The sequence below is a fragment of the Erpetoichthys calabaricus genome, chromosome 9 (genome assembly GCF_900747795.2).
Source record: "Erpetoichthys calabaricus chromosome 9, fErpCal1.3, whole genome shotgun sequence".
NCBI classification, from domain to species: domain Eukaryota; kingdom Metazoa; phylum Chordata; class Cladistia; order Polypteriformes; family Polypteridae; genus Erpetoichthys; species Erpetoichthys calabaricus.
In genome coordinates this window covers 59,667,999-59,695,385 of record NC_041402.2, presented here as the reverse complement: position 1 = coordinate 59,695,385, position 27,387 = coordinate 59,667,999, and the positions used below count along the sequence as shown (strand labels likewise).

The window sequence follows — 27,387 nt, the reverse complement described above, 5'->3', positions numbered from 1 at the left end:
CTTTTATACTTGTAAGAGCCAATCTTAGAAAGTTAATGTTTATATGTTAAATTCACATAAGTATCTGCTTAATTTCAATAGAATATCAGTTTATGGTATAGACTTTTAACCCTGTAAGTTAACATTAAATAGACCTTTCTCAGCTAAATCTGTATAACAGAGTGTTACTCAAGCCAATTTTTGGAAACAGTCACTCTTCTAGAAGCATGGACTGTTAGAATAAATTGCAAATTGGCACACAGTTCTCTGACCATTCTACATGTAATATGACTGTATGACCAAACGTAAACAGAAATGAAACAAGATAAATAAGCCTTAAAGAGCACTTTCTTTAAACAAGAACTTATTAATTTCCTTGTAATATCAATTTTTTTCTCTTATTTTTGTGTGAACTGTTTTGCTTTGCATTTTACTAAAACTCTTAAAATGAAGATATCGGATTGTGGAATTACTTGAAAAGGCCTCATTCTAATGCCTGAACTGTCCTATGAAGCAAAGCTATAAGTTGCAGAATGTTGGCAATTTTGAACAAATGCAGCTATAATACTTCTCTATGAAAAATTGTAAAAGATTATTAGTAATATTTTATTATCTGATGCATAAGGGAAAGCACAACTGTTCATAAATGCAACACTGATTATAATATACATAAAAATACACTGCAAATTATTTACAGTTTGCATAGTTGCATACACTAGAGCCCAACAAAATAACATCTGGGTAAAAAAATGTTTTATGCTGAAGAATATCTGATATGTACATGAGATTGGCCTATGAACAACTCTTTCTGCAGGTTTAGTCCTGTGAGCCTGAACTGGATTAAATGAGAATAAAGAGACATGAATAAACACACAGATTCATAGATGCCTGTATCAAACTGGAGCCGATGAATATGTTTTATTAATATTCCACAGTGCAAGATGCAAAACGATTTTGTAGGTTATATTTAAAATATTAGTGTACATCTTATGTGCTCCACTAGTATGTGACAGGCAATAAATGATTTTTACGTATTCAGGCAATATTATTTAGGAGCCCAACACCTCTATTTACTAGAAATTAGTTTTAGCAAATTCTGAAACACACCCAGCTGTACTTCATAATTGTAATTATTTTTTTTCAATGTTTGTTTATGAAAAATACCACTATGGATGTCCTTAATGTATTTTACCTGCATGGTAATTACCACACAAAAATTTAAAAAAAACCCCACTTACCCTCCTAATACTTCATGCTGGCTTACAGAGTAGCATGTTGTTACTGGCATCTGTTTTGCACTTACAATTCTGTGCTCAAAAGGGGCTGGCAATGGAGGGCTGTCATCTGTAATAAGAAGCCAACAGAAAAAAAAAGCTTAAAGTCAAATTAATTGATTTACTTTTAGTAATTTTTCACAAAAAACACTGAATAACTTTCAAATTGCAAGACTGCCATTGTAATCTCTGTTACAAGAGATTAAAGTCTTAAGTTGTACTGAATTGAGCCCATAACTGTTGAATACTTTGTCATACATTTTTAAGAACAATGCTCCTTCAAATATGCTGTAACCCCAGTCAAATATGTTTTCTTTTAAAACTTCTATATAGAATCTCTGGGAAGCAAGAATGTGAATATCAAACAGCTGATAACTTTTTTATTATTTCAATAAGTACTGATTTAACTAAATAATAAAGCAAGCAATAAAAATGGAATTTTCAGCACAAAGTCACACTTTTAAATCTTATTTTGTGAGCAAGTCACTTCTTCTTCAAGGGGGTTAAATACTTAAGTACTTTTACAAAAATTAGCCAAATTATTTCAGATCCTCTGAACCGCAATACACCTTGAACAGTGAGGCATTGCAACTTGCCAAACACACAAAGACTTATGAGTACCTTTACCAAATGATTTCCAAGAGGAACAGTTTCTGATCAGGTCATCTCCAAGAAGAACTCAAAGCTTTGGTCAGCTTCCTGTGCATTCCATAATTCCTCAAATGTCACCAGATGAAGGTGACTGCATGCTGTGATGCAGGTATGTCATAAGCCAGCATGTCAGACACTATAAGTTAAGCTACTACATTGTCTCTCAGCTGTTTCAGCAGACAAGCAGTTAGATGAGTGTTCAAGATCTGGTCATCCTCCAGTGACCATTACACAGCAGGAACATAGCAGGCTGGTCCATTTAAGAGATTGTTTATGATCTGCCACCCATGCTGCTGCTGAACTGCCAGCAGACACAACACCCGCCATCAGTGGCACGACTGAAAGGGATAGGCTTCATGCTACTGGCTTTCAAACAAGAACTGTCTGTCAGATGACCTGGGCTAGCACGTTCTATATAACCTGGCCCTACAGCAGTACAATGCCAGGCCACACACAGTTGCTGTGGTCAGCACTTTGCTGAGGAATACTGGTGTCTAGCTGCTGCCTTACCCTTCTTTCTCTTCTGACCTTAACACAATAAAGCACTGTTGAGATGCACAAGATTGCAAAATTTAGAGACTTGCCCCTTTGTCTGCCAATTGTCCCAACTGCAAATTCTGGGCCTCATTGGCTCAATGAACCAAAGATAGCAAACAGTGGTGGCTGAAGGAGGGAGTCACACCATATATTGAAGAAGTGCAAGACATCTGTTGTTAATGTTCACAGTTCATGTTCTTTTCCTATTTGGTTTTTCATTGCAACATTTTGTTTTCCTATTACTTTTATTTGTTTATATTTATAGTAGCAATGAACACTAAAAAGTCAGTCCAGCAACGAGTGTTGCATTTCTGTTCTCCGTCAATACAGACTGTTGGCACTGCATGTTTAATGCAAGGCTTTCATTCACATCTAGATTTTCCTCAGATAGAGTATCAAGTTTAGTTAAGAGAAGGCTAATGATTTTGACTTTCTCGTATACGAAGTATAGGGAAAGTATTGTAATCATCCAAAAATTTGATTTTGAGATTTTAATGAATCTCAATGTTTTAGACCTCCCTGAGTCTGAAAATACCATTTTTGGAATTATGTGTGTCTATGTGTGTGTGTGTTTATGTAAACATGATAACTTGAGCATGCTTTCAGTTAGGTCAACCAAATTTTGCATACAAGTATCAGGTACAAAACATAGATTTCTATCAACTTTTGAGCTATTTCCACTAACCGGAAGTGATATTTTTTTATTCACGCAGCTGCAGAGTCCGATTTATTCAACTTTACTTTTATAATAATTGTTCAATATATTATTAATTTGATTAGATTTTTTGTTGATGGTTCTTTAATGTACATAATATAAAATTAGAATCATTGTTTTGAGGTTTATTCCCCATATAACTATCCCCATATCTAAGAATATGAGATATACTCTCGATTTTTGACTTACATATGTACATATTAACCACCTACAGTATATACAATATGAACATGGGAAGCTTATATTAATTTATGCCTAAAACACTTACCAATGACAATTAATGACGCCTTTTGGGTTGTTTCTGTACAACTCTTAGCCTCTAAGAGCTCCGCTTTAGGCTGTTCTTCACAGTTCCGGACTGCATCAGAATTTTCTCCTGCTTCTTTTTCATGACCTCCTGGGTCAGAATCCTTCATTTGATTATCTTGTTCTTTGTGAGGTTCATTTATGCTTTTCTCCAAACTTAACTGCTTTAATAAGTTACCATCTTTCTGTTGCATTCCACTCATTTTGGAGTCTTGCGCAACAGGTTTCTGTTCATTTTTCGGTTTTGATAAGCAGCTGGACTTTGTTAAAGGAGTTGAGGATTCCTTCTTGATGGAGGAATCTTTGCGTTTTGAGGATGTCCCTTCAGGTTTCAAGGATGTACGGCGCTCTGTCTGCTTTTCCAATATCGTTTTTATGCTTTCAGCATACATTTTTGAAGCTTTCAGGTTCACTTGATTTGACTGGGTTACAGGAATTGTTTCTGTTGTGTGTTCTTCATCCAAAACACTAGAGGTTTTCCTCCCTGTATCAGAAGAACTAACAAAAGATGTCTTAATGAGAATCAAATATAATAATGCATAATCAAAAGTCATATGAAAAGGTTTAACCTTGTAAATTTTCTCTAAAAGTGGGTGTAACAGTTTTTTTTCCAATTTCAACTAGTGTAATTTTTGTTAAATAAGAAGACATAAGAGTCCTAGACTCATTATGGTGACACACGTTTTCCTGTCAAAAAAACAAGGTGACTAGACATACTCTTAATAAGCAATTGCATAAAATTCACGGATATTCACTACCTTATTTAATTTTGCATTGTATGGGAAATTTTCATATTTTTATGAACTGAAAGATCAAAAAATATTCAGCATTTACAGTAGCAATCTTTGTGCTTATGAACCCATGGGGGAACTGGAATGTGTTCTGGTAGGACGAGGTACAAATCAGATGACAACTCAAGACAGCCCACCAGTACACACTCATGTACACAATCATCCATGCTAGGCCAGTTCAAAGTAGTGATTCAACCCAACACGCACCCCTTGGGTACATAGATTTGTAAGGAAAACCTTGATAAACATGGGAGAGAATATGTCAGCTCCACACAAACACTGACCAGACTGGGATTCAGGTCCCTAGATTACTGTAATGCATGCCTAACTGGACTACCTAAAGGGACTGCAGCTTGTTCAAAATGCAGCAACTAGACTTTTCAATAGTAAACAAAAATTTTTAGCACATCTGACCGTTCTTAGCATCACTACATTGATTATCTGTGTCCTTTGCAATTATTTTTAAAATGCTCTTAAATGCATATAATGTTATGCATAATCTTCCTTTAAATTCTGGAGTGAATGTCCCCTTATATTCCCTGTCCTATTTTTAGATGCTCAAACACTTGTATGTCTATTACCACTACCTAGCACAGTGAAAGAGAAGATGACAACACCATTAAAGTGGATAAAGATGCCTAAAGGTGAACTGAAGCAGCATCATAGCATGACATAACATGATCTTCTAGGTTCTCTTTTTTCCTTTAACATCCAAAAGACATGCATGTTAGGTTAACTAGCTATTGTACGTAGAATGAATGTGTGTGTGAGTGGGCCATGTGAATAAATAGTTCCCCATCAGGCTGAGGTTTTATTTAGTGCTGACATTTCCTCTCTTCCACAAACCCAAAATGCCTTAAATTTAATTAATTTACGGTAAGAATATATTTTTGCTGTAAAGCTAAATAATGGAGTGTATATTTTGAAAAACATTAACATTAAATCCAGTTTGATTTCCTATCTTTTATTGGATCTATGCTATCAAATAAAATACATATTTTGCTCACTGATATCAAGTTAGCTTTCACAGGTACAAGCAGGTTCAAAGTCAACCCCCATGTATAGAAATGCCTGTTCAAAAATGGGAACATTTTCCGGAAATCTTCCGGCTATCCAATCTCAAAAAAAAAAAAAAAATTAAAAATCACAAATACTTATGCCCTAAAGCAGTCTTATTTGGTATGCCACCTGGCAGAAAGGTATTACATTATAAATTTGAAACTTTTCTGTTACAACCAGAAGTCATGCAAAATTGCACCTTTTATTGGCTAACTAAAATGATTACAATATGCAAGCTTTTGAGGCATATTGTAATCTCTTTAGTTAGCCAAAAAACGTGTCATTTTGCATGACTTCTCGCTACATCCATAATGGCTAACACGGTACAACACCCTAGTACTACTGTTACAGCCAGCAAATATAGTTCCAATTTTTAATTCTTTAAAAATAGTTTGCTTACTTAGTACTAAAAAGTTTTGGTGTTCTATCTGAAAAATGATGTCAGTGTCTGAGCTGTTCAGGGGATAGTGTTGGATGACAGTCTTTACAAAACCTACTGACCATGACCAGCGCAGTTCCTCCTGCACTACTGGCTTGTTGACACTGTGTGCTCCTGGATGAGAAATGACTCTTAGGATTTCAATACTGGGAATAAATCAGAGAGGAAATCTTGAAGGTCAACACAGAAGAACAATTAAGTGACGGCTCAGTTCATGCACGAATACTTTCATGTTGGTATTTTTCTCCTTTAACTCTGATATTAAACTAATGCTTACTTAAATATGCACAGTTAGAGAAGCCAACATAATCGGTTTTTATTTTTCTTATCAGCCTGAAGGCTAATTACAGAAGAGCATAGCTGCAGAGAATTGGCTCAGTTTTCAGCCATGTATGTTAAGTATATTGCCAACTCTAAACTGAATGAGTATGATTGTATATGTAAGTATGCCCTGTGATAAATGAATGTCCTGGCCATGAAACAATGCTGTACAAAAATTTCCTGAATCAAAAATCCAATTCATTGTACAAGGTTGCAGAATACCGATCAAAGACATACTGTATCTTAATGGCTTTACTACAATGGATAATCCAGGTAATTAAAACTATAGAGAATGCTATTCTTCGCTGTAAATAAAAAATGATAAAATAAATATTAAACTAGACATTAAGCCTGTTACAATAACGGGCGCTAGAACAGTAGTCCATAAACTTTAGTAGGAACAGTCTATATTAAATGGCAAGGGACCTTTTACCTCATTAAATTTTTTCTGTAAAATGCCTGTAATTTTCTCTGACAGTAATACTGGCTTTGCTGTCCGTAATATGCGTTTAATTTTCTGTCACAACAGTGGGCAATCAGCAGATTCTCCCCAGCAACTGATGTAATGTGCGCAAAAATAAATATACTTTTAAAAGTCATCATATTGTAATATGAAGAATGTTAACTGTGCAGTCATGACACAAACACCCTCTCAAGGAGTTGTCCTTCAAAGAGGACCATCTGGTTTGGAAGAATATCTCTCAGTGGCACACAAGAACAATTCTCAGGCTAATGATAACACCAGTATATAAGATACTGAATGCAACAACCAATACAGTACTTTCCAACAGATTGAGTCAAGAATAAATGTCACTCTGTCTAGAGTCATCAGTTTTTTCAGAATTAATATTTAATTACTCAACATACTCAATAGCAATTACGGATATAGGAATTTTTTCAGAATAAATAATCTCAAATTGACAGTTTAAAGCATCTGCTTTATTGTTTTGTGAAACCGCCTATAAGATTTAACATTATCCTAGCAATCCTGTCTGACATCCAAATGATTTTATGATCTATAAAAATCAAGAATGAAATATTACCCAATTCCAATCAATGCCTCAATTCCTCGAAAGCCAACTTTATGGCTATTCATGATTCCCAACACCATAATTTTGCTTAACAGAAATAAGCTTATGACAGTAAATGCACAGATGTGCGATATCCCAGTATCTGGGAAAAGCAGTCCTAAGACAACTCCTTCCACCACATTTGATGCCTCCTGTTGAAAAATATTTTAAGATGCTGATAATGCATAAAATAACAACCTATAAAGCAGTTTTTACTGAAATAAGAATTTGCCAATACTTAATGAATTGAACCATTGCCTTATCAATACTTAGCTGAAAAGAAATTTTCTTACCTAGGAAGAGAATAAAAGTTTTATGAAACTCACAACTGTCTAATTTTCAAAATAATTTAATCTTTCTTAACTGGAACTGGACTTTTTGGATCTAACGTATATATGATTTAATGTGTGGAAAACAAATCATTAATAATCAATTCATAAGCTTCTGAAATATCATGAAAAATATAATTCACAAATGATAGAAAAATCACAAGAGTGTTAGCTCTCCAATTGTGTTCTAACTTAAAGAGAACACTCATTTATTACATCCCCCTGGGTGTCTCTTACATTGTAGTCTGCCACAATCTTTTAATTCCTAAGACAGAATATTCCAGGAGCCTGGAATCAAAGCTTTCATAGTTCACCCTGAGTTCACAAACAGGGACTTAAAATTAATCATTTATTCACTTATTAAATTAATCACCTGGTTTAAGTTAAGCAACCTGCTAGGAGTAAAAGCCTTCTTTCAATGACATCAAACACTCGAAGAAACGTCCGTAATAACCTTTGTACATCACGGTGGAAAGCTGACTACCATCTCTAAAGATTCAAAGTCAATCTAATGTATGATGTCATTGCACTAGCACTATTTAAGCTTTTGGATATACTTAAAAAAGAAACAACAAATCAGGAATTTAGTTAGGGAAAATAGTACAAGTTACTGGATGTAATTCTGCCTTCTCAGACTTTGAATTAGTTGCTAGGTGCTTTCATGTGCTTTTTGACCTCTGATGCTCGCTATTTGTTTGAATTATTCCCTAAAGGATTTTCACTTCCTGGTCTAAACTACCTTCTTTCTGTTTTCTAAGACATAACGTCGTCCATTTTGGCTACAATAGTTCTCAGGACAAAACTAAACTTGCTGTTGAAAACTATAAAAACAAGTCTAAACTTGAAAATTTATTTGTTTATTCCTAACTGTTCTGTCTCAATGAGCTAGTGAAATATTTTTAGATAAGGACCAGGAGAGGAGCTGTATCCTGAGATGCTTAAAGTTTGTTAACCAGGAATCGGGCTAAGGAGCTAAACATGAATCATAACTAAAATAGTTGATAAGTCAGAAAATAAGTCTTTTTAAACTAGAAATACTTCAAAGAAATGACTAATAATGCACAGTTCTATTCAGTCTTGGGTAAAACAAAAGTGAACTTGCTGACCTTTTTATGTTTGTGTCAATAATGTGGGATGCCATGACACCCCAGAGAATTCTGGGCAATATCATCATGGTTACAAGTAATGCAAATGACAGAAAATGGCTGCGCCCATAAGAAAAGCAAATTGGTATTACATGAAAATAAAAATTTCCAACTATTCCAGGATGTTTTAAAACCAAACAAAAAAAAAGCTAGAAATTGATTCCTTCGATCTAAAAATCCAATCATTTTAATAAAGTTTGGTCACTGATTAAAGTATTCAGCTATCTTTTATAACATGACAATCACGATCCCACCAATTACATTTTACATGCATCACATGCCTAGCTTACATGTTTTATGATATTAGCCAGACCCACAAAATGGTGGCACCCATACAAACAAATACACAAAACTGCAACAGCCCATAAAAAAATAATTTGACCAAACAGTGTCATAATTCATTTATGATGCTCGAGTTTAATTTAGTTATCATTTGTGTTAGGATTATTGCCATTATCTTAAATACTTAACTATAAGTCACCTTATTTTTCTAATGTAATCTTGCTGCAATTTTACTTGGATTTTTTTAGGAAATTGTGAATTTTTGGCAATCAGGTTTTTAAATTTATTTTCTCATTAATTCAACCCCATTCCTACTTTATGGTAATTCCTACATCATCCTGAACAAAATTATTCATTTACATCATTCAAAAATCTCTTTTTTCATTTTCTCCTATCTTCATAATAGAAATAATGGAAAATGTTACAAATACATTATAAAACAAAAATGAATTGTTATTTGGACAATTTTGACAGCCTTATATGCTGTTTTACAATAACAATTTTCCAAATGTTGTGGAAGAAACTCTATGCACACCACACGATGAAAACAGCATGGCAATTAATGACTAACTGCATATGACAAGATTTACCTAGGGATTACAAGTACTTTTTCATTTGTACACTACTTTTACATTTTTGTTTTTCTATGGTAAAATAAATGGCTATCCCCAAAGGCACTGAAGATTAAGAAAAACCATGAGATAAACAAGGTCAAAAAGGCTAGTGAGGGTGAAAAATCAAGTGATCAGAAAGGACTGGCAACAAAACAAAAACACTAAGCTAAATCTGAAATTAAATAACTTGAGTAGAAGTTCAGAAAATCAGCAACTATGAACAGAGTCTTTGATCAAGACTTTTAGAGGCTAATCTCAGCTTTTATAGCGTCACACATGAGACATCACATCATGTAAATTCTGAAGCAACATTCCCTAGCAATGAACTGGAAAAAACAGTATGGAGGTGCAATAAACATTTAAAAATAACTTTTTAAAATACACATCCCAGAAGGGTAATAATAATGAAACCTGACACTCCATGAACCAAAACCCACAAAACCACCTTTAAAAACTTAGAGAAAAATATATCTGTAAAGAAATACATTTTTCACACATTGCCAACAAGACATAACAATTCTTCTTCAGGAATTCCCATACTGGTGGTTGATTAAACAAAAGCAAAGCCTATTTTTCTTCTTAGAGGAAAAAACTAAACCTAAAAACTAAAGTCCTTGTACAACACATACCTTTCATAAACAAATCTACAATAACATATTCACATTTGCTCTGTAAATGTATACAAGTAATATGCTGCTCAGATTTAATAATAGGCAGCTAAGTAAATATTATTTATGTTGAAAATGTTTACCTTTCTAGGGAGGATATTGTTGCTTGCTTAGACTGGTGATTTGTTTCTGAGAAAAGAGGCTCAGAATGCACAGAAGTAACAGAAAGGCTGGCATTTTTGGTCTCTTCTTTGTTGCTGGACGATGCATCACAGTTAGATGACGTAACACTGATATCATATGTGTCATTATCAAAGGTCTGTGAGCGTGTAGGTTCTCTGCTTTTAATGGTAACTTCCTTAGTTTTTCTGGAAGGTTTATGGTCATGCTCAGCTGTGGCAAGGGGGCTTGCTGTGTCCTTTTTTAAGTCTAGGTTCTTTGACTTAGTAGGTTTTTCTCCTGACAGATTGGCATTTTTCTGTTTTTCCTCAACTTGGTTCAGGGATTGCAAATGAAGAATATCATCACTGGATATACTCTCATCTGGTAATGTCTTCTCTACAGCTGTAAGAAGAAACCAAAGAAAAAAGAGTTTAAAACCAAGAAGGGTGAAACATCAATGGCTTTTTCATTGTTTATTTGCTTAGGCTGTATTTATATAAAAGGTAAATAATGAAACAAAGCATCACACAACAGATGAAGAGTATATATTAGTCCTTCATTGTTCCATTGTTTAATAATTGTCAACTGTATACTCGCCATACTTATATACAGTATTTAACTATGCATCTATTTAAATTCATTGACTAATTTATGAGCATTTTAAATTATATGAGCTACATTATAAAAAGGTAAACATTAATGAAGTGCTTCTTCAATTTAATATCTAAACAAGAGATACCTTAACTACAAAATACACCAGGGATCTCAAACTCCAGTCCTGGAGGCCCACAGTGGTGGTAGGTTTTCATTCTAAACTGTTTCTTAATTAGTGACCTGTTTTGGTGCTAATTAATTTCTTCTGAATTAATTTAAATTGTCTTGTTTTTTAAAATTTATTTCCCTGAATTTCTTCATTTCTTTACTTAATTGTCACCCAAACAGAAATGAAATGTGAAGTGAGTGACCCAGCAAACACCTAATTTCACTCCAAGCAGTTGCTTAATTAGACGCTGATCCTTGTTGTTAATTAAACCCATTCTTTAATTCCGTGGCTTGTTGCTGCTCTTATTGTGCATTACCATCCATTTCTGAAATTGTTGATTTTCTCTTTTCTAAGAGCACTGGTAAAATGTTTTGTGGACCTGAGCAGATCAACATTCCTGAGACCTTCACCTTTCTTTATTTTCAGGTACTGTATGATCGACACAGTCTGTTGGTCATATTTGGTTCATTTTGTATCTCATTGTTGCTAACTAAGGAAAAAGAAACAACTAAGGGGTCTGAGTCTTCAAGAGCAAGTCAATTACAATTAATTCAAAAAAACTTAATTAGCACTAAAAATAGGTCACTAATTAGGAAAAGGGTTAGAATAAAAACCTGCAGCCACTGCGGCCCTCCTGGACTGAAGTCTGAGATCCCTGGAATACACCACTAAATCAAATTACTCAACAATATGTACTCTTCTTTATAAAGGTACTGTATTATCATTAGGTGCTTATAGAAAATGTAAATAAATCATACCACTTTCCCATAATCGTTTTTAAAGCAAATTTCCTTACTAAACTAAACCTATTACAGCTTATCACAATTAGTGGCTACAGCTGCATACTATATTCAGTACTTTTGAAGTCTTTGTACAACACAAACCTTCAGGAAACCTTTTGATCTCAGCTTGAATTCCTCGATTATGAACTCCAGTTTTTAGTTTTGCATTTGGCTCCTCAAGTTCCTCTCTTTTCTGTAAAATCATTTTAAGACAATATATAACATCACAAAGTCCAGTATCTTATAAATAAAAAGATTTTCCAAAGTGAGTTTTCAAAACTAAACTATATTCAAGATATTACCAAAGATAAATGCACTTGGCTTTACAGTTAACAGCTATTAATTTAGCTTCACATTAACATATGAAGACATTTGGAACATTTGGTAGCCTGACCCTCCTTGAAACAAAAATATAAAAATTAAATTCTTAAAAATTCTATTTTCTATTTTACATTTTATGTTCAATTAATGTTGAATTTCCAGCTATGATAATGCTTTGGTAAATAATCTTTACATAGAGTACATTCAGAGAAATGGAAAAAATACAGAATAAATACAATGTATGCCTTATTTTAATGCAAGACAAATGCACGGTCCATGCTCGTAATTGCTATAGACATCAACAGATTTTTATCTTGATCAACCACAGATGTTTTCTTTTAACTACACCTCAAAAATCAACTGCAAGAATAAAAAATAATAAAAAGAGGAATCATAACTTGAGGCCTTACCATTATATGCCCGTAAAAAGCTTTAAAGTCAATAAACTACATATTGAACATTCGTCAGAAATGCAAGTAAGAATTTCACTGTACTTTTCTCTCTGCATGTGACAAAAAAACATACCTTAATTTATTTTCTAATAAAGCGCAAGATCATAAAAATGTGAAACATCCACTAATTGCCTGTTCTCCTATTAATGGAAACTGAGTGGTGGCTCTGAGGCTAAGGATCTGTGCTGGTATCCAGAAGGTTGCAGGTTTGAATCCCCGTCACTGCCAAAAGAGATCCTACTTTGCTGGGCCCTTGAGCAAGACCCTTAACCTGTAATTGCTCCAGGGGCGCTGTACAATGGCTGACCCTGCACTCTGACCCCAAGGGGTATGCGAAAACTAACAAATTCCTAATACAAGAAACTGTATAAAGCGAAATACCATACCATACCATTTTTATTTGTTAAGCGCTTAAAAGCACAGCATTACAACTGACCGAAGCGCTGTACAGTTAAAACAAGCAAGACTAAAAGCAAAATATTAAAAAAAACAAACATTAAGAGAGAATTAAAACAGAGACACTAAAAAAAAACAGGTCAGGGGACCCAATAAAACAGAGAAATAGCAAAAAGCAAGTGGGAATAAGACAGGTTAAGAATTAAAAGCCAATGTGAAGAAGTGCGTTTTTAGGTGTGATTTGAATGTGGTGACTGAAGTGGCTTGCCTAACCACTAAAGGTAAGGAGTTCCAGAGCTTGGGTGCACAGACAGAAAAAGCCCTTTCACCACGAGCTTTAAAATGTGCCTTGGGAACGGTTAGGAGCAGCTGATCTGAGGATCTAAGAACACGAGGGGGATTGTGACGATGGAGCAAGACAGTCAAGTAGGCAGGGGCTAGACCATTTAGTGCCTTATAGGTTAAAAGGAGTATCTTAAAATCAATTCTGAAGCTAACCGGCAGCCAGTGTAGGGTTTTTAAAATCGGTGTAATGTGTTGGCTTCTGCTGTTTCCAGTTAAAAGTCTTGCAGCCGCATTTTGAACCAATTGGAGTCTCGAAAGAGTGGCTTTACTAATACCATATAGGCAGGAATTAGAATAGTCGAGCCGGGACGTAATGAATGCATGGATTACTGATTCCAGGAGGTGGTAAGGCAGAATTGGTTTGAGTTTGGCAATTCGCCTGAGATGGAAAAAGCAGGATTTTACTGTGCTGTTGACTTGAGCTTCCATTTTCAGGACCATATCCATTTTGATTCCAAGATTGAATAAATAAATAAATAAAGAAATAAAGAACAAAAAAAACTGTAGCTGAATGGAATTAATATTACTTTTTTTTCTTCACAAAAAAGAGACTACCCATGCATGAACTACTAACTTCTAAATACATACATTTATTGGGGATATTGGCAGTTAGCAGGGTTAGCTTGTAGCATCTCAGTCAAGCATTTACGGAACACTTAGTAGACCTTAAGAATGAGCATTTAAAGAAGTAAGTCAATACAAATTGAAATATTACTATGTGTTCAGTCCACTGTTCACTGATCCCTATAAATACAAGAGCTGAGTATTGTAACACAACCCAAAGCAGTTAAACACAAATGCCATTTATTTCTTGGAGCAGGAAACTTTAACCAGTGTTTTCTCTATACTCAAATGTATTTACTAACACTGACAGATAAAGTGACTACAGAATATACTATACTCTGTCACTGCATACACTGTATCTTAAGATGCCGAAGTATTATTAGTATTCAACAACAGAAAGAAATCAAGCAGTAATTTATGAACAGATGGTGAGCCTAAAACAATGTATCTGTTTCAGAATGTTATAGTTATGTTAAAGACAACGATATACTGAACACAATATTTTCTTCATGAAAACTAAGAGGAAAAATGCCAAATTACTTCATGTCTTTGTAAGTCTCTGTGCTTGCATTTTATTCTTGACAAATAAACAAAGAATTATAGACCCTAGGTATCCTAAGATATGCCTCATCACCTATTTCAGGAAGACACACCAAATTAATTAAAAATGATGTTCTGTATTTAAGTGACTTCTTTTTTTTATCATGGAACCATGTTGGTAAGAATTTCACTTGTAATTTGTACAAGTGACAATATTACTATTACTACTTGTACTACTAATACTCCACTGATTCTCGTTATGTCTGTCAGTCACAACACACCTAATGGTATTCTGTTTAACAGAAAATTTCTTTATTCACTTTGTTTTTCATATATCACATTATGAAAAAGAATACTGATGTTTTACTTAAATTTCAGGGCAATCACTCCCTTCTCATCTTTGGAAAACTTAAATTCAGTATGATTTGGCTGGCATACGCATACATGCACACACGCACATACAAAAAAATACCAGGGCCATTTAAAACAACACAAATATTTTTTTTATTTTTTGAATGCAAACATTATGGTGTATTTAGTGTTGCAGTTACTAACCGTAGCTATTTTAAAATTTAGTACATTTGTATGTTCACTGAAAACACACATTACACACACACGCATACACACACACACACAAACATATATATATATATATATATATATATATATATATATATATATATATATATATATATATATATATATACACACAGTGTGTATGTGTGTAAATATTGTGAACGCTGGTCTGGACACAGACAGGTAGACACGTGTAAATCACCCAACACATGTTTATTATACATAATTATTTACAATAATAAGTGGTCACAAACCCCAAAAGTCCCCAAAGTCCTGGCCACACAGTCCAATGCCTTATCTTCTTTAGGCCGCCTCCTTGCCTCCTCCAGACACCTTGTCCTCTTCCACCCGACTCTAGCCATAATATGAAGGGTGGCGGCCCCTTTCATATTCCCCCGGATGTGCTCCAGGTGTGTTATGTCAATCTTCCACCGACATGCCCTAGTATGGCGGAAGTGCCGGCTGCATCCCCGGAAGCACTCCAGGTGTCCCTGCTCCTCTTCCCCCCAGCACTTCCGGGTGTGGCGGAAGTGCTGAGGTCCAGGGCTCCAAAGGCATAGGGGCGCCCCCGGGACCATACAGGGTTGAGCTTCAAAGCTCTGTACCCGTGGCCCCCAAAGGTACCAGGGAGGTCGCCCCCACATGGTCTAGGGAAGGCGTAAGCTCTCCTCCGGTCCTCCTGGGTGTCCTGGCCGGGTCACCCCCCAGCCATCTCCGACAATATATATACTGTATATACATACATGTACTGTATACACACACATATATATATATTGTATATACAGTGATCCCTCGCTATATCGCGCTTCGCCTTTCGCGGCTTCACTCTATCGCGGATTTTATATGTAAGCATATTTAAATATATATCGCGGATTTTTCGCTGCTTCGCAGGTTTCTGCGGACAATGGGTCTTTTAATTTCTGGTACATGCTTCCTCAGTTGGTTTGCCCAGTTGATTTCATACAAGGGACGCTATTGGCAGATGGCTGAGAAGCTACCCAGCTTACTTTTCTCTTTCTCTTGCGCTGACTTTCTCTGATCCTGACGTAGGGGGTGTGAGCAGGAGTGCTGTTCGTACACCTAGACGATACGGACGCTCGTCTAAAAATGCTGAAAGATTATCTTCACGTTGCTATCTTTTGTGCAGCTGCTTCCTGAAACGACATGCTGCATGCTGCACGGTGCTTCGCATACTTAAAAGCTCGAAGGGCACGTATTGATTTTTGACTGAAAAACAAACTCTGTCTCTCTCTATCTCTCTCTTTGTCTGCTCCTGACAGAGGGGGTGTGAGCTGCCGCCTTCAACAGCTTTGTGCTTCGGTGCTTCGCATACATAAAAGCCAAACAGCCTTATTGATTTATTATTGTTTGCTTTTCTCTCTATCTCTGTGACAGTCACTGCTCCTGACACGCACTCCTTTGAAGAGGAAGATATGTTTGCATTCTTTTAATTGTGAGACGGAACTGTCATCTCTGTCTTGTCATGGAGCACAGTTTAAACTTTTGAAAAAGAGACAAATGTTTGTTTGCAGTGTTTGAATAACGTTCCTGTCTCTCTACAACCTCCCGTGTTTCTGCGCAAATCTGTGACCCAAGCATGACAATATAAAAATAACCATATAAACATATGGTTTCTACTTCGCGGATTTTCTTATTTCGCGGGTGGCTCTGGAATGCAACCCCCGCGATGGAGGAGGGATTACTGTATACATTATATACTGTATATGTATACACATTTTATCTATCTATTATAAAAAGAAATCATGTCCCCTTTCCTGATAGTCTACGATACGTGATCTTTCTCGGAAGATAATTTAAAGACCCGCGAGATGAAAGAGACCTGCCACGGTGCGTCTCATGGGAACATAGAACGAGAGTCTTGCAAGACACACCCTACTTACAAGCAATATCAAAAAAAACAAATCAGTAGTGTAATGGCAGTCATGCAGCACACACAGCTCCAGGGCTCTCAGTGCATATAAAGTGTATAAGGTCAATACGGTAGAAATGAATAGGGTAGAAATTAAATGAATAGGGTAGAAATGAAACATCGACGATTAAACGAAGAAGAAAGAAAAGCACGCAGAAAAGAGACTCAAATGCGTTGGACAGAAAAAAGAGCAAAAAAGAATAATCGAGGTGCAAATTCAGAAAATAAGGAAAGTAATTATCAGACCGGAACAAGTGGAATTGAAAAAAAAGCACGTCCAATCCGGATCAGAATTAAATGACAGTGAGTAAAAGACAAAGTAGAACTTCATAGAGATGTTTCCAAACGTTGACGCTAAACACATGCAGAGCAGGTTAGAGACTATGAAACCAGGGAAATTAGAAAGGCTCAAAAAAAAAAAAAATGTTGGCGCTATACACATGTGGAGAAAGTTAAAGGATATGAAAGTAGGAAAATTAGAAAATATAAAAAAGTAAAGATCGCAGTAGCGCAAACAAACAAACTGCCTCATTTAACTATGCACCAGTCTAACTTTGGTTTTGCACAATAATTACTACACTATTGCACCTTAACCTTTAATTCTACTTTATTCACATAATTTTACTTATTTATTATGTTCTACTATACTGTTATCTTTCGATCTATGACTTTTTGTTAATCTAACTGATATTCTTCTAACTTTGCACAGGTTCTGATAAGCGGATCAGGATGCATTTCACTGCGTGTTGTCCTGTATAACTATGCATGTGACAAATAAAGAATGTTGAGAATTTCAAAAACGGAGTTTACCGCACATGCATTTATTGGTTACTTTGTTAATGTATATATATTTATCTGTCTGCTTATTTAAAAACCTAAATTTACCCCAGGAGTCAAAAACGTTCTGTCTAGCCCTTGTACAAAAACCTAGACAAAAGCTGGGGTATCACCTTGGTAACCCCATGTACTTTTGGAACTGTGAGAGGAAAATAGCACGACTTTACAGAAAGGAGTCCAATGCAGAACTCTACTGACTTTGTTACTTTGTAAAAAAAAAATTATTAAATGCTGATGATGTAGATCGTTTTGTATGTGCTGAAATTCCAAACAGAGAAACCTATCCTGACCTCATTAAAAAGATTCAGCATATTGGGACTGGCAAGATTAGAAATATTGTTTTTACAGAAGTTTGAAATAAAAGTGAAACTAATGAAATAGCAACAATTCAAAGAAAAAACAATCTTAAAAGTGTGTATCCGGAAAACCAAATACGGGGGTTGGTGAGCGAAGCGAGCTGGGTAGTATTATATATTATATATATATATATATAGTATATATATATTATATATATATATATATATATATGCGTATATTGTGACGGATGGCCTGGGCCCATGCACCATACAGTATATACCAGTGGGACAAGGGTGGGAAACCCAGTATCTCCCCCTGGACGCTAGATGGCAGCCTCCCTGGGTTGCAGCAGTGCCTCGGACTCCCCCAGGGATTCATGGAGGTTGGAGTTCTGTGCAGCCCTGTTGGGTTACACAGGCGCCACCAGGAAGTGCTGCAGCAGGAGCTGCTGGCCCCTTTTTGGCACTGGTTTCGCAACACCCGGAAGACCTCACCATGTCAGGTAAGAAGGTGGAGGATGTGTGTCGACTCCCCGCCAATAAAAACTCACAGGCGGAGACAACGAACCTCCACCCCGAACCCAAAGAACACCCGAAAGGGCCTGCCGCAGGGCCTCGATGGGTAACAGGTGGCGGGAGAGGATGAGGCGAGTCCGCATCCACCGCCGACCAAAGAAAGTAACTTTTTTCAGACTGCACGGGAGGTGGAGGCTGTCCTCCTACCCCTGCAGTCCCATGTTCAAGTTTTTCAGGTCCTGCAGGAGTCGAAGGATGCACTGGAGAAGAAGCTCAGCGTGCCATTAGGAGCCATCACCGAGTGGCTAAAGAGGCGCGGCATGAGATCCTCCAGCCTGCAGGATGTCGTGGTATAGGTGAGTGAGGCCTGTGCCGTAGAAGAAAGGGGAGGGCGGACCGCAACGACAGCAGTGATCAGTGCTGCTTGCCAGGCAGCCCCGGCTCCTACAAGTGACGCAGCCGTGACGACCGACAGCGCGGCAGAGGAGAGTGCAGGGAGGCAGCTGATAGACATCGGCTGCCAAACAGCCTTGCCTCGACTGCCTGCATCAATCTCACAGGCATCTAAAGGGGTGCAGATGGTAAGGGATTTCCCTACTTCCATTAAGGGGACCCAGACCGTCAATGCACCCCAGAGCAAGAGGAGAACCCGGAGAAAGAAATGGGATCCTCCTAACAGTGCACAGAGCGAGCCCGTCTGCATAAAGGCGTGGAGGGCTGCTCTGCGAAGGGGCGGAAACATCAGGTGGAGCAGACGAAGGAGCAGGACTTTCCATCCTGCTTCCAATCCTGCAGAGGTCGATTGCGAGGGGGGTGGCGTGGTTATAACTGTGGCCACTGTGGTCACGTCTGGCGGTATTGTCCTGAGAGGACATCCGATTGGCGGGGATATCAGGGCAACACCCCCAGACCTCTTGCTTTTGCTTCCACAGGGCAGAGCTGTGGTACTGAGGATGCCATCTCCCCATCATGAAGAAGACCAGCCCTCGCGGGACGTGCCGCTGAGCCCTACAGGGCTCATCTGAGGGAAGGGCCCTGTGACGGATGGCCAGGGCCCATGCCTGGCTGTAACACCCCTGCACCATATATACCTGGGGGACAAGGGTGGGAAACCCAGTATCTCCCCCTGGACGATAGATGGCAGCCTCCCTGGGTTGCAGCAGTGCCTCGAACTCCCCCAGGGCTTTATGGGGGTTGGAGTTTTGTGCAGCCCTGTTGGGTTCTGCAGGCGCCACCAGGGGGTGCTGCAGCAGGAGCTGCTGGCCCCTTTTGAGCACTGGTTTTGCCTCACCTGGAAGTGCAGCCGGATGTCAGCAATCAAGCACCTGGAGCACGTCCAGGTACCCAATAAAAGGAGCCAGCGACCACCACTCAGCGGCCAGAATCGGGAGGAGGACGAGTTTGCCTGAAAGGAATAGTGGAGAAAGGAAAAGAGTGCTTGGTGTGTTTAATTTGGTGTTTGTGTATTGGGGACTGTGTTGTGCCTGTGGGGATTATGGGGGAAGACATGCCCCACAGGTGAAGAAAAATAAAAGTTTATTTATTTAACACGTGCCTCCGTGTCGGGTCAGGCTCCCATATAGTGTCTTTTTCTTACTATATATATATATATATATATATATATATATATATATATATATATATATATATATATATATATATATATATGTCAGTCGATTATATGGGGCTCTTTTAAATAGAAGCATTCACTAAAAGTTTACCACAAACCTGTATTTTACAGTTAAATAGCACTGTACACACAACATTCATGTCAACATGCTTCTCAAAGCAAGACAACCTTCCTATCATGGAGAACTATAAAATCTGATGCACAAATATAGAAAAATGAATAACAGATAAGAATAAAATGAATGAAAAAGTTTTTATACTTAAAATCACAAGATGTAGTAAACTGAAAAAAGCAATATAAAGATAAAAGTACGTCAATGAATCAGGAATACAACACCATTATCTGTCATCCTTTTAAAGAAGTGAACATTAAAGCACATTTAGCATTTAAAATTTCCTGTTGAAATTGGGACTGTAATTGAAATTTTATTTTCATCAGACTATCGGGTATTTTAGGAACACGAGTTAAAAAACTAATCAGAGTGCAGCTGCTCATGTTTTCTAACTGAGTTTAAAATATGAGGGAAAAATATACAATCTTTTCAGCCTACAAGAGAATGTGATAGAAACCACACAAATCTGCAAGAGAGAACAGCTCGAGCCAGGGGTATGGCCTTTTTAAGGTAAAACAGATTTTAATTCAATTACAGTTAAACTTAGCACATGAAATGAAGCACACTGTTTTTCCTTTCCACTTCATCTGTAACAGCTATCAGTGTTCTGTAAATACCCAGTCTTCTATGGCCTATGTCTGTTCCCAGTCAACAAAGTTAAGATAAAAGACTGCTCTCTTGATACGCTTATTCTGAGGAGATGACAGCTACCAATTAAAGCTACAGCGCTTATACAAAGGAGTTCATTGGAATTATGGAGCTGGATGATTCTTTTTATAGTGTTAAACCTTCCATTAGAGACTAAATATGGTAGTGTGGCATGGTGTTTAGTGCTTCTGCTCTATAACACTTTGGACCTAGCTTTGCATTTGGAGTAGTTAATTCTCACATGGATTTCACTGTATTGTCCAAGGTCATGTTTAAATTCAGTGGAACCTACAAATTACAAAAGGGCTGAAATTCACTGCAACACACCAGCATGTCATTAAGAGTGACTTGAATTTTTGCTCCCTACTTCTCTCTGCACTTTTAGAGATTAATAAATGGATAAATGAAAATTAATATGTTAAGAAAAAAGTCTCTGATTTTAGTTCTAAGCATAGATTACTACAAGACCATACAGTCACTCCTGAACTGACAGAATAAAGTTCTTCTTTGGAAAATGTATGTTGAAAGAAATACGAAAGCACTATGTGAAAAGAAAATCTGCAAGTCGGCAGAGATTTGCTAAATACAGTAGACAGCACTCTCATTATGGCCAATCTGAACTGAGGAACCTCACCGAAAATATTCAGAGTCAGCATTTGACCCAAATTTAACTGAAGCATGAAGGTGGCTTTGAACTGCGTTATGGGGTCACTTACATCCAGAGGCCACATTTAACTAATGGTTCAGGTGTCAATGGGGTCACCACACTAGAGCTCACTCACGCCATCTTCTATGAGCCTGCACCCCTGAACCTTTACTAGTCTATAAAAGGTTGGTCTTCACAGTAAATTCTCCTACACCCATTCCCTTAAAGAGATGACATTACCCCGTGCCTTTTTTTACATGAGAAAATGTGTTTGTCTAGAACCACTGTATGGTAAAGAACTGGCATTCTGCCTGTCCTCCCTGACCTTTTCCTTGAATGGGCGACATAGCTTCTACTGTAGTTACCCAGCTAGGGACACTGTGTTACCAGCTGCAGCCAAGTGGTCATTTATTATGTTGCCAGCCAACTGTGGCCTTTTATTCACTCTTACGACTGGGACTGTGGGCAATTGCTGAGTAATCTTTCTACTCTCTCCATTGCTCTGGTGTTCCTGTCTCTTGCACGTCCTAGAGGCCTATTGTTTGTCATATATTATGTTGCTCTTTCCCTCTCTGTGTCGGGGCTGTTCTCTTCCCCAATGCCACTTCCTGGTGCCCACTTCCCTAGCAAGTTATTGTTAAGCTGGCAGCATTTTATAGGAGAAGCTCTATTAATCAAACAATGACAACAGTTGCACCAACTAAATGTAAAATAAACACATTAAATTAAAAACATAAACCACTTACTGATTTATTTAGTAATATTATGCCCCAAATTGAGCAAACAATCAGGTCTCAGTTTTAGTCCCATTCTGCTATAAATTTAATTCCCTTTCAGCTCTTTAGATCTATGAAACACTAAAAATGTGTAAAGTGTTTTTTAACTTGTAATTGTGCATATTTTAATTAATAATTCATCAAAAGATTCCAGAATTTGTTTTAGTTAAAAGGCTTTTTTGAAAAATTTTTATTCAGCTGAAAGATGAATTGATTGGAAGAATCAGAAACCACCTCTGCAGACATGTCATCATGAATAAAAATTGCATTATGATATTATAACATGGCATTCTCAGACCTCTTTTATCCAGTTCAGGGTTTTATGGGAAAATAGTCTCTCCCTGCAGCAACAGTTACAAAGCAGGAATAATCTGTGGACAGGGCACCAGTCCATTACACTACAATATAATGCAAATATCCATTCTCTCACAGGCCAGTTAAGAATTGCCAGCTAGCCTAACCGGCATCTCTTGGGATGTGGTGGGAGAAACCACAGAGATAAGGGGGAGAATTTGCAGACAATATCCAGACACAGGATTTAAATCCAGCATGAGACAGCAGCACTACCGACTGTCCCACCCATAATAGAAGATGTTATGCCATAATCCACTTTTTGACTCATCTTCATTACAGATTCACTGGGAGTCTATTCTGATAACATTTGGCATAAGGTGTAATCCAAGAACCAACTCTGGATGCATCCAATTTAGATCTATCAATTCATTAAGCATGTACATTTTTTATATTATATTCATCATTTTATATTATATTACATTATGCCTGCTTTTTCCATTACTAGAGATGAATGTATTAAGTAGGAGTCAGGAGTGAAATCTAAATGGAAAATTATTTATCATACATTAAATTATATACTATAGCTTTAGGTTTTACAGGTTAAAGTTCTTCTGTACAATTATGTCTTCTAATCATATTATCAAAAATACAATATTAGCATTATAAGAATCTTCTTCTTTCGGCTGCTCCCAACTCATTTTAAAATACAGTATTCTAATTTTAAAGTACAGCATTTATTAATAATTGTATGTATTCAAATGTTGCAACAAACTATTCATTCAAACATAATTTATGCTTTATGGTTAACTGGATCATTTTAGTGAGTAACCTATATGAAAGAATATACACGCTGAGTAATGAGTAATTTCCATTCACTGTAATCAGTTTATGATATTATAATTTTGGAAAGTTTTGAAAGCAATATTTTTAGTAGTGTTTGTTAGTTAATGAATCACAAATCTGCAGAACAACAGGAGTTAGGACTGTTCCCCGAGGCCAAGAGATGCTGTAATAAAGGCATTAGCTGTATTTGTAATTTAAAAAGTGCAAAACAAATCTCTCTTAGCTAACTAACCTCATCAAGAAGGCTAACTTTTCTCCAAGGGACCATGCCTTTAAGGATATATTCCACTACTTTTGAGCTTTTAAATGTCTCTCCAACAAATCGAATGACTTTGTCCACTGCAGACATAGTGTTATCCATCTTGTCAATTTTCTCCTTTTGTTTGGTTGCATCCAACTGCAAAGACTTAAGGAGTTTCACTGTTTCTGTACACAAAGCTTTTATCTCACTGAATTGTATCTGTTCTGATTTCTTCTCTGTAGAAGAAACAGGATCATCCAGTTGTTTCAGCTTACCGAGTCCTTTTTCCAAATTGCCAATGCCTTGGTATACGACATCCAGCTTCATGAGCACTTCTCCTTGGTTGTTCACTAACTTTTCTACTTTGGAGTCTAAAAGACTCAACTTTCTGTCCATAGCACTCATACTATTTGTTGGATTAAGACAAACTTTTTTAGCAGGAGTTCCATGTCCAGAGCTAGCTGTGCTGTCCAAGGTGCCCCCTTCATACATTTTTGCAATACAAGCTGCTAGTGATCCCTGCTTGTTCATTTTTTCTGTGCTATTTAATTAATTACTGTCTGAAATCCAAAGTGATCCCAACATAGTCGTGTTTTGCCTTCTTCTGCTTTTCTTATTAATATTCTTTTTCAGAAGTCCTCCATGCTACTGAACCCACTGATATAGGATCTCCTTTTGTGCCAGCAGTGTGACAGCACTCTTAAATAAACACCTCAGCTTTGATATGCTATCTGCCACTCTTTTTTTTTTTTTTTTTTTGACACAAGACTTTTATATGACCTGCTAGGCTCAGCACAGTCCAAATTCTTCAGCCTCCTTGACGTCACAAAAACATTTAAAATTGTTTCTGAAGAAGCTGTTGACTGCCAGGCATGTGGAGAAGGGTCTTTTCACAGGGTAAGCATTTGGCAAAGGAAAGAAGCAACGTCGGCTTATGAAAATATTTTTTTTTCTTTTACTTTTTCCAAATGTAGGCAGCTTTCTAAAGAGGTGTTTGCATTCTGCACAGATGAGTCAACACTGAAATGACTGACTCAGAGAACTCTACAGCTGTTTCTCTAAGCACAGAGAGTAAAATCTGAGCTCTCAAATGGCACAAAGGCACACTTGAATCACACTTGGCAAAGGGAAAAATGAACAACCAATGCACAAAGTAACAAAATGAAGGTATATTTTGACATAACCATTCTGTTGTTGTTGGTTTTTTTTTAATTATAGTGTAATTTATATCAAATGTACAACTTTGGTTAGGTGGGGGAAATCAGTAATGGACTTAAGAAACTTTAAGGTCATCAACATGCCAAATAATGTAATTTTATATGCATTTTACTAAGAATATTTACTGATAATTTAATAACTTAACAGTGATAATTTGTTAGTTAAATTCTATTATGAAAATACTGTATAAAGATAACAATGCATCCCTCCATTTGTCTAAGCACACTTATCCACTGCAATATCACAAGGAGATGTTTATCCGTGACAAGTATATCAAATAAATACCAAATCTTACTCAAAGATCTAACTTACTTTTACTTTGGATCCAACTTGACTTTATTGTGGTGCTAATCTTTCAAACAATGCTTGTTTATTCATTTTAAAGCTTCTCTAGTTCTGTTCTATCCTGTTAACTATCAGGATTAAATTACATCACCTGATGTTCTTGCCTGACCTGGACCTACTTAGTGACATATAGAGTAATTAACGGTAATATCAGCAAAATATATTTATGGCACAGCACACTAATATATTATTCCTGGCATCTAATACCAATGCTTTATAAATTCTGTTTCCAGTCTCTTAATATTGATATCAATTTAGAAATCATTATAGTCTACACTTTCTTTTGTTTAAATTGGAGGAATACTTATTTTTCCATTATGTCAATAAAACAAAATATTGTTTACTTACAGTATGTGGGAATTATTTAGCAATATTTTCTCGGAGGCTGGCACTGTTGTGGATCAGTTAGCACTGTTATCACGTGGATTCACCATCCTGACCTAGGATTTTATGCCTTGTGTAGTTGGCACATTCTTCTTGTATCTGTTTGGTATTTTCCATAGGTACTCGGTTACAACTTTAACTTCTCAAAAATGTGTGTGTATGGTTGATGAAAGACTCCAGACTGATTCTGAGTGAGCTTAAGTGCCAATGTCTGAATAAATGTACCCATTAAGAGCACCTGCCTTGTGCCTGATGCTGTCAGTTTCATAATCAGTCCTGTGAGAGATTGTGTGTGTGCGTGTGTGTTCACAGATTTTAAATTGCTCAATAAAGAATAGAAAAAAGTAGGAAATTTAGAAAATGAAAAGAGGAAAGTGTTCTAAGAAAAAGCAAAACCCAAAACCACTGATATAGTCAAAAGACTTCTTTCAAAAAAGTCCTCAGATGAACTTGTTGCATTGCCCCTCATTACTAGCTGTTTTGATTATCTTCAATCCAATTAGTAAATAATAACTTATATAGGCATGGTGTGATCTCCACAAACACAGCAACCACAAATAGGATGGCTGCTCCCTTGAATGCAGAACAAAATGGCTACAAAATTCTGGCACCACTATCATAATAAAAAAAGGAAAAAAGAATTAGGGAAAAACAATAAAAAAAAAACTCCAAAAGTGAAGAAAAATAGTTCAGGATCATAACAGATGCTGGACCTCTGTTCCCCATGATAAAATACACAGTGGCATGCTGATTAAGCAGGTTTGAAAATGTTATATATGCTAATTTATTGGGCTTTTAATTGCAATATTTGCAATATCATAAATATAAAATACCATTCATATGCCTGCCCAGTAAAGTGTGTCTTTGCTATATCTAAATTATTACTTTTGCTATGTCCCCAGCAGTGACAGTTGAAAGTCTAATAGAGGAGGTTGTATTCTGTTTAACACAGAAATCATGTGGCCAAGGGAAATTGACACATGAAGACATCGCACATAAACAGGGTATACATTTCTGTAATTTTTTAAAAGGCTATATATCAAGAGAAATTAATGTTGTGCACAATTTGACTTGAATCACTCATTGACTGGAGGAAATGTAAGACCAGTGTATTCTAGGGTATACTGATTAGCCCTGCTGATTTATAATTCTAAAGTTCTGGGTTTGAATAGCAGGCTTGGGAACTGAATATGGAATGTGTACATTCCTCCCATGCCTGGATGGATTTTCCTCCGACATCCCATACATAGGGACGTCTAATTTTGCTCCTTATGATTGACAGTGGGTGCATGAGCGTGCTCTGTGACAATTTGTCTAGTATTGGTTTCCATTATTCACCCAAAGCCTCTGGGCACCATTTCCTTGTGACACTGAACTATATTTTACAATTTGTAAAATGCATGACTGTATGTGTGCTATTTAAGTTTGACTTGCATTAATTTCCTGACAACTTGACTGTAGGTCCTTCTTACCTAACACTATTTTGTTATGCTGTTAAGGTTTTGGTATAGTTTTGACATAATGCAGCTTTATGTCCCAGCAGTAAATAAATTAAAGACTGGCAGGTATTTGGGCCAACAACTTTCCTATTTATTACTTTTTTTTAATCAAATTACTTTGATCATAATTTTCCTGTATTTTCAGCAAGTT

General features: G+C 36.7%; 1 protein-coding gene across 2 annotated transcripts in view; it reads right to left on the bottom strand.

Annotated features, from left to right (window-relative positions):
* The window catches only part of mylk3 (myosin light chain kinase 3), an 83,834-nt gene that overhangs the window by 40,028 nt on the left and 16,419 nt on the right, over window positions 1-27,387 (bottom strand). The window contains exons 1-5 of one of the 2 annotated variants that reach the window (XM_028809654.2): window positions 23,782-24,520; window positions 11,930-12,020; window positions 10,264-10,684; window positions 3,425-3,960; window positions 1,218-1,323 (exon numbers count right to left, since the gene is read on the bottom strand). In XM_028809654.2, the coding sequence (XP_028665487.2) occupies window positions 1,218-1,323; window positions 3,425-3,960; window positions 10,264-10,684; window positions 11,930-12,020; window positions 23,782-24,321 (1,694 nt within the window). In that variant the 5' untranslated portion in view covers window positions 24,322-24,520. Of the gene's footprint in view, window positions 1-1,217; window positions 1,324-3,424; window positions 3,961-10,263; window positions 10,685-11,929; window positions 12,021-23,781; window positions 24,521-27,387 lie in introns of those variants that run through there. The other variant, XM_028809655.2, reaches the window with a different exon arrangement.